The sequence below is a fragment of the Nasonia vitripennis genome, chromosome 2 (genome assembly GCF_009193385.2).
Source record: "Nasonia vitripennis strain AsymCx chromosome 2, Nvit_psr_1.1, whole genome shotgun sequence".
In the NCBI taxonomy this organism is placed as follows: Eukaryota; Metazoa; Arthropoda; class Insecta; order Hymenoptera; family Pteromalidae; genus Nasonia; species Nasonia vitripennis.
Genome location: NC_045758.1, coordinates 15607374 through 15615000, shown reverse-complemented (window position 1 = coordinate 15615000; position 7627 = coordinate 15607374). Strand labels below are relative to the sequence as shown.

The 7627-nt window shown below is 51.1% G+C and overlaps 1 protein-coding gene across 7 annotated transcripts in view; it reads right to left on the bottom strand.

The window, feature by feature from the left end:
• Positions 1-7627, bottom strand: part of LOC100679716 (pleckstrin homology-like domain family B member 1) — a 35570-nt gene that overhangs the window by 6834 nt on the left and 21109 nt on the right. For 5 of the 7 annotated variants that reach the window (XM_031922715.2, XM_031922713.1, XM_031922712.2 and 2 more), the window contains 5 exons: positions 6137-6271; positions 2748-2921; positions 1968-2401; positions 1448-1875; positions 499-840 (listed from right to left, as the gene is read on the bottom strand). In XM_031922715.2, the coding sequence (XP_031778575.1) occupies positions 499-840; positions 1448-1875; positions 1968-2401; positions 2748-2921; positions 6137-6269 (1511 nt within the window). In that variant the 5' untranslated portion in view covers positions 6270-6271. The remainder of the gene's footprint in view (positions 1-498; positions 841-1447; positions 1876-1967; positions 2402-2747; positions 2922-6136; positions 6272-7627) is intronic. The other 2 variants (XM_032596755.1, XM_031922711.2) reach the window with 1 other exon arrangement.

Genomic DNA, 7627 nt, shown 5'->3' with positions numbered 1-7627 from the left:
TTATTACTAACGGATAACTAAAAGCCCGAATAGAAACTGTAATCTTGCTGCGAAATTTCAAAGAGAATACGATATCCCATTCAACAGAGCTTAAATGCTCGAGTTCAAGCATCTCAAGACCCACGGAGAATACATACAGATTAAGCGTGAACGTCAAAATCGTACACCCGCTCCGTGCATGCAACAATAAGCCGAGCGATCCGCTAATTCCCTGATCATCGTGAAGACGTCTTTGTGTCTGTGGAAATCCGTCGTTTCACTGCGTAAAAATACACCCTTCCAGCCTCGCTACGCTAATAACATCGTTTCAAAACATCGCGAATTCCCATCAGACCGAAAACCACTATTCACACCGCGGCCGATGCAAATTCGAGTATCCAGCCGTGTCCTTGTGCTCGTAATCGAAAAAAAGGATCGTCTCTACTCGCGGGAGAGTCCATCGTCCGCGCGCTCGTTGTAACCGCAGACGAGATTCCCCCTCGACCGCAAAACACGTACCTGTTCTGCTGCTGCTGCTGTCGCTGCGGTTTCTCGACAGCGGCACGACTGCTTTGTCGTTCGTACTCGGCGCACATGGCCAGGATCTCCTCGAGGCGCATCTTCTCCTGGCGCTCGAGCTCCTGGTCGCGTATTCTGTCCTCCTGGGCGAGTCGCATGCGCCCCTCGGCCTCCTGCAGCTCCTCCAGGGAGTAGCACTTCTTGTGGTTGGCCGTCTGCGGAGCGGGACTCGGGCTCTTGATGCGGCCGTATAGCGAACGCGAATCGCTGTACTTGGGGTCTCGGTTGAAGGCTGGCGACGGGGTCTGGATTCGCCTGATGTTGGGATGCGAGCCGAAGCCCCTTTTTGGATTAGTACATAGTTACGGTATTTTTAGAGTTTGGAGGTGTCATAGATCAGAGTGGACGCTCTATAATTACGATGATTAGCACAACTCAAAATTTTTGCTCGTTTTCTTTTAGTATAGTTCTTCTTTGTAATGCAAACAGCAAAGAAATTGAGTTGAACACACGTTGAAGTGTTTACATATTTCCAGAGTTCACTATAGAATAATGCTACTTTACAAAGTGGACTTGACGGGGATATAACAAAACTTTTAACTACGACTATTATACCCAGAATGTCTGCTCAAATTTCTTTTATTTTTGATTGTCATCTGGCAAACGCGAATACCTCTCAGTATGAACGAAGAATGCAAAATGCAATAAAAATTGATTGTATAACAGCTGCACCGGAAAATTAGTAAATTGCAGTATCTTTATTTATACGCTATCGTCTTTTAGGAAATTTTAAATTCTGATATCAATAGAAAATTACACCATACTGAGTGACTGTCCCCTATCAACCTCAACGTACATAACTTCACCGTTTGAAGCTTTAAAAATTCATCGCTTCAGCGCACGACTACTCGACAGAGAGCGAAACTCAAGCCGAAATCAATAAACTCACTGCGTGTTCTGGGAGTCACAGGAGCCGGCCCTGCGGTGACACGGCAGACTGGGGTTCGAGCCGAACTGCTCGAGCTGCAGGAATTCGGTGCAGGTCGTCGTCTTCGCGACGATGAGGCTCTGGCTCATGTCGAATTCGCGGCTGAACTGGTTGAGTTCGCAGCTCTTCTGGCAGACCAGACTCCGCGACATGAGCTGCTCATTCGAGTAGCCGTTCTGCAGGACGTTGTTGCGGTTCTCGTCGTTGTTGCCGTAGTCCAGCTCCTGGGACGGGACTCGCTGATGCTGATGATGCTGCTGCTGCTGCCAGGTTCGCTGCTGGCTGCACGTGGTCTGCTGGTGGTGGTGCTTGTTGTTCGAGCCAACGTTCTGGTAGATCGCGTTCTGGTTCGGCGAGTAGTTGCGGTTCACCGTGATCGGCAGGCTGCACTGTTTCGTGAAGAGCAAGAACGTTAATAAGTAAATAAACCTGATGTACTTTTTGTTTTAACTACGTTCAAAATCCAAACCCCCAAGCTCACCTGCTTCTGCTCGTCGTTGTTCTGACATCTGTCCAAGTTGGTGAGGTTCTGGAAGGGGCTGCCGGTGCTGCTGCGTCCCAGCGACACCAGGCTCGAGGACCTCGAGTGTCCGAGAATCTGATCGGCCGGTACACTGGTGGTGAGGCTACCCGAGGGGAAGACCTTGGGCGAGACGCAATTGGCTCTGGCCTGTCGTGCCAGCATCTCGAACTTGCTGAGCTTTCCCAGAAAGTTCACCTCCTCGTCGGAGCAGCCGGAGTTTCGGGGCGACTTACGCGGCGGTGCCGCCGGCGGCTTGTTGCATCCGTTCAGCGATTCGAAGCTCATGGGCGCCACCGAGAGCCGCGTGTTCGGCAGTACCGACTTCAGATGCTTCGCCTCAGCCGGGTGGTTGAAGCGCAGGTAGTTCGAGCGGCCTATCGTCAGCATGCAGCCTGAAATTTCGAAGGGTTGGTGTGAGATCGATGCGCGGGTTATGGATGAGACGCGCGCATGATCGATCGGGGCATCAATGTTTGCCGTGCGGCTTCGTCAACCCCGTGCGCGCGAGAGATTTGAAACGGAGCGACGGATAGCGATTAACGGCGAAACCAGATATCGAAGAAAGCTCCCGAGAACAGGCTCCATAAACCTCGCTGCTCGATCGATAAAGCGCCGCGTCCATCGGAAAAATCGGCGCTGCACCCGCGGCGGTATTTCGAGCACGTCCCTCGGATCGGCAACGTCTCTCGTAGGATAAACAAAGCTCGTGTACACATGCAGCGAAGGAGGAGGACTTACCTTGAGTGAGCCGTAGCGGGGCGGCGATCGGGACTCCGTCGACGCACGTGCTTCCGCTGAGGGGTTGAAGCGTGACCGAGCCGCCGGCATTCTCGATTATGCAGTGAACGATCTCGACCCCTGTACCTCCGAGCTGGATGTCCGCCTCTCGCGACGAGCCCAGTATTATCCGGCCTGTAATGGAGATATGATTGTTACCTGTCCCCTGTGCGGCTGCAGGCAGTCCTTATTCGAGAAACGTGCGCAGGCTCTATACACCGCGAGCATTTACGTTTTCCTTGCGCGATTGATCAATTATATTCCCAGCTGCTGTCTCGGCTCTCGGGTTTCACATTCTCAATCAATTCGACGTCATCGAGAGCTAATTGAGCCGGGGCGAAAACTGCGCTCGAAAATAATTTCCAAGTGCGTCATGAGAGTATAATACCGTCTGCAAAGTTCGAGCCCCGCTGGCATACTTCAAAAGTTTCGCGCTTATCTTTAATGACACATCCCGCCGCCGCGATTATTAGCTAATATTCCCCGCCGACTATCAAAGAGCGCGACGGGGCTATAAAAAGCGACGACTCGCTCTGCGCTCGTTCGCGCTTCCTGTATACGTATACTATATCCGCGCGGCTCTTTCGCCCTTTCTCTTTATATCTTTCTCTCCTTATTCGCTTCCTCCGCTGCTCTAATTGCCTCGTAAATATTGCTTCCGCGCTAATGATTTGCATTGGTGAAGAGAGCGAGGAAAATTTTTGTTTTCATATCCATTATACTACAACCGCCGCAGGTTCGAAAGAATCACATATCAATGCCAGAGCCAGATCGCGTTACCCGCTGAAAACTTTCACCCGAAAAAGCGTCACGACCTGCTTCTCTCTTTCCCTCCCCCGCGTACACTACAGAGGCTCGCAGGCGCATAATGTATGCGTCTGCGAGCTCCTTTATTTTTCTCCTACTCCAGCTGCCGCGTTTAAATATAGCTTTTGGCGCGCTCGCATCCGTACACGTAATATACGCGTTATTACATACGTATGGTCTCTGTCTCTCTCTCTCTCTCTCTCTCTCTCTCTCTCTCTCTCTTTCTCTCTCTCTCTCTCTCTCTCTCGCGCGCGGCGGGCTGCAGCGATTTTCGCCCCCTCTGCTCGCGCATCAGAGACTCCACGGGAGGGAATTCCAGCGACGTGATTCACTCGCGCGCGAAACGTGACGTGTCGTGTAAAATTCGATCGCGTTATTAAGTGTAAATTCGCGAAAAAATCAGTCCGAGAGGAGCGTCAAGCGAGCACATAACGAGTGAGATGCGCGCAGAAATTGAATGAAAATATACTCGCTTGTCATTCTGCTGCAGAGGGGCGGTTATATTCGATTTCGAGAAGCGCCGCGGAAAACGAGGTCAACGGCTGAGCGCGCTGCAGTCTGCCTGGGAAAATAAGACCGGCGAGATATCATAACACGGGAAAGTGTATCTCCGAGCGAGAGAGCCGTCTGATTATCCCCGGCCCGTAACTACTGGGAGGCCGTCGGATATATTCTCGAGCCGTGCGGTTTTTCCACGTTATTTCATAATCTCGCTTTTTCCTGATTATCCCTAATGCATCGCTCCTTACTTAATCAGATCGGATTGAAGTGCAGCCAGACGCACACGCACACACGACGGTTTTAACGACTCGAAAGAAGGTCTTATTAGCGAGCCGATGCAAAATCCAATAGGCCAATCATCCGGACAATAGATAACCAATTAAGCTCCTACGACAGCGTACATCTCGCGCGCGTCACTGCGTTCATCAGCGTCAGTCTCTGCGAAATCCTCGAGAGAGCAGACAGCGCAGCAATGAAACGAGGAGAGCCGGCGCTCTGAGTACACTATACAGTATATAGCGCTTGTCGGAATTAAGAGCGAGGAAACGCATCGGCTGCATAAACGCGACGACGAATTGAGTTCGGCCTGATAGCTCGAGCGCGCATTATATATGCCCCTCCGGACTGAGAGAGCGAGAACAAGAAGCAGAAGCAGGAGGAAAAACGAGAGCGAGAGAGAAACTTGGCCCGGCATCCGTTACGGGTTCTCGTGCCGCTGCTGCTGCCGCGCTGCAGCGTAAGTGTATTTTTAAAAGCGAATCTTTCCGCGTAAAGCAGTTTCACGCGTCGGGCGCTCGCCGACGCCGTAATTATTTCAAGACCAGCGACTTTTCCCCTCTATATACTTCGCGGGCGTGTTCAGCGTTGCACCGGCGGGGATCGATTCAAAGGCTGACTAATTAATGGGGCTTGTCTTATTTTCGAGGCTAATAAATCTGCTATTTTCGGATCGCACACATGCGCCGCACTCTCTGTATAATATGCACTGAACTGAAGCTTTGTAACGCTTGCTTGGATTGATTCGGTATCTACTTCACGTGTGCGGATATTGTATATAGTATAGCCTCGTGAATGAACTCGTCCGCGGGTTCGAAATTCCCGCGCGACCAAATTTGCGTTAATAATTGTGCTTTATGTACATATACTCTGTGTGAGGATCGTTATAATACGCGAATCTAATTCAGCCACGGTCTATTGTTCGCATTTGCAAAGCAGATGGAAAAGTGCGCGATAACGCTTCAAAATAATTCCGAATTGCGCGCACTATTATTTTTCCCGCATATAAATAGTCGGATAAATTCCCCCATGCGCGCATACAGCCGACGCGCGATAAATCGCGAGCGTTTAACGCGAGAATATCCAGAGATTAATTCCGCCCCGAGCGCACAATGGCGCGGAGCGCAAAAATTACACATAGACCAAATCATCAGTCTCAGCCGCTGCATCATCTCTCTCGCGCTCAAATCGAGCCCGACGATCTCTCGACGAAAAAAAGAGAATAAAAACTCGCCTATCTCGCGATGCGACTCGCGCATGAAACATTTCAGCGGCTCGAAGACATACTCGCGAATAATTAGCAATTAACCCAGATTCGGGACAACAACAACGCTGCGTTATATATATATATGAGTGTATAAGATCGCGATCTCGCAATCGTTCACGCGCGGCAGATGCGCCGATGAGGCATCACATGTATACCATATGTGCGATGTTTTCGCGAGAGCTGCTGCTCTGTGCGTCAGACGCGAGTGTGCGTATAGGGTTATCAATTCACTTTTACGCACATGTAGCGTGTCACGAGTCTAGTTTCCTCGTTAAGCTTAATGCGGCTTTCCATTAATTCCAGCCCGCGTGTGCGCGCTGCATCCCCCGCAGCAGTTTTTCTCGATTTTTGCCGTGCGTGAAAGATTGCTCGCTGTCGCCTTATAACGCGGAATTTATTCCCGCGATGCGTGTATGCGGGCCGCTTTTGCGCGCTTTAATATCTCGCGCGTGTAATGTTGTTGCATAATTCGGAGAGGGAATAGCATGAAAGCTCTTACCTTCGGGCAGCGGATGAAGCGTGACGGTAGTGGAGAGCCTTCCACTTCCGGTCGACACGAGATGAGGCGTTTCCGTGTGGAACCTTAAAGCTCGTCCGGACTCTCGCACCTCGAGGCCGGCGGCGTTCGCCATTCCTGCAACAAATGACGCCGGACGGCTTGCATAAGAAATCCGATCAATTTCGTTCGCGTGAGAAATATCGCCGAGCGCTCGATTAATCGACGCGATTTGTCATTAGAATGCACTGTAAGGTACACCTCGGCGACGAAAAAAGAATTCAATTTTCGCGCGGCCGGAGAGATTGAGTCAATTAGGAGCAGTTGGCAAATTTCTCCCCTCTCTCGCTGAAGATAATTGCCCTTTAGCGCGCGCAACTTTCGCACAGCGCGCTTTCGTTCTAACGGCGCTCGACGATTCATAATTCGAGCTAATGATATTTAATAGCTGCGCGCACGCGGGAAATTCAAATTACGTTTTCGCGCGCCGAGGACCATTCATCGTCGGTCTCGCAAGGACGCGCCCATGACCGCCGCGGCGTGCTCTGCAGGGGTGGAATTTTTTCCGACTATGTTATACGAGCGCGTAAAATCTTAATGGCGCATTCCACGAGAGCTATATGTGCCTCCCCCTATTCATCGCTCTCCAGCGTCGCGCGAGCACGTGCACGCGAACGCGGCCTTCAGGCCCCTCGCGCGAGCGCGAGGAACAAAAGCTCGTTACGCCGGCGTCACGCACGAGATGATGCCCGAGCTAGTATATCGCACGTAACGTTGCAAGGGCAAGTATATAAAACTATATGTGTGTTATATAGACGCCGTGGGAGGGAGTGTCGATCGGGAGAAGCGATGCGGCGGCCAAACCGGTCTCGGGGCCTCCTTCTTCGCTCTCGGCTCTCTCCTGCACTGTGTAATATATACGTGTATAGCGCTTTTTTCTACTTTTCATTCGTTTTTCCCGCGGCGCGCGCCTGACTTTTTGTCCCCGCTTTTTTCCGTCGCCCGCGCGCGCTCGCGTGAGCTATTGCTCTTTAGATTCCGCTGAGGCGAGAATCCGTTCTCGGATGTGTAAGACTCTCCGTCGTCTCGGGGATAAGCTCTTTCTCTCCCCCTCTGCAGCAGCTACTTTGATGAACGCGATTTTATTTCACTTCGCTCTATGAATTGCTGCCAAAGCAGACAATTATCGTTGCAGGCAATTTCGATTTTCACTCGAGCAATATCCGCGTAATGTACGGTCTATACACACTTTGCATACGCATATAATATACAATTACGAGAGCGCGTCCGCATAAGAAAATAATCGCCCGCAAAGTGCACACACACACCATAAGCACGAGGGGCAGCCTCGCTATGGTTCTCTCGCTTTATTAAATAAATTAAACTCCCTTCCTCTCTCTCTCTCTCTCTCTCTCTCTCTCTCTCTCTCTCTCTCTCTCTCTCTCTCGCTATATCCCTCTTTCGCTCCTTTGTCCGTCGTCTCTCTCTCTCTCG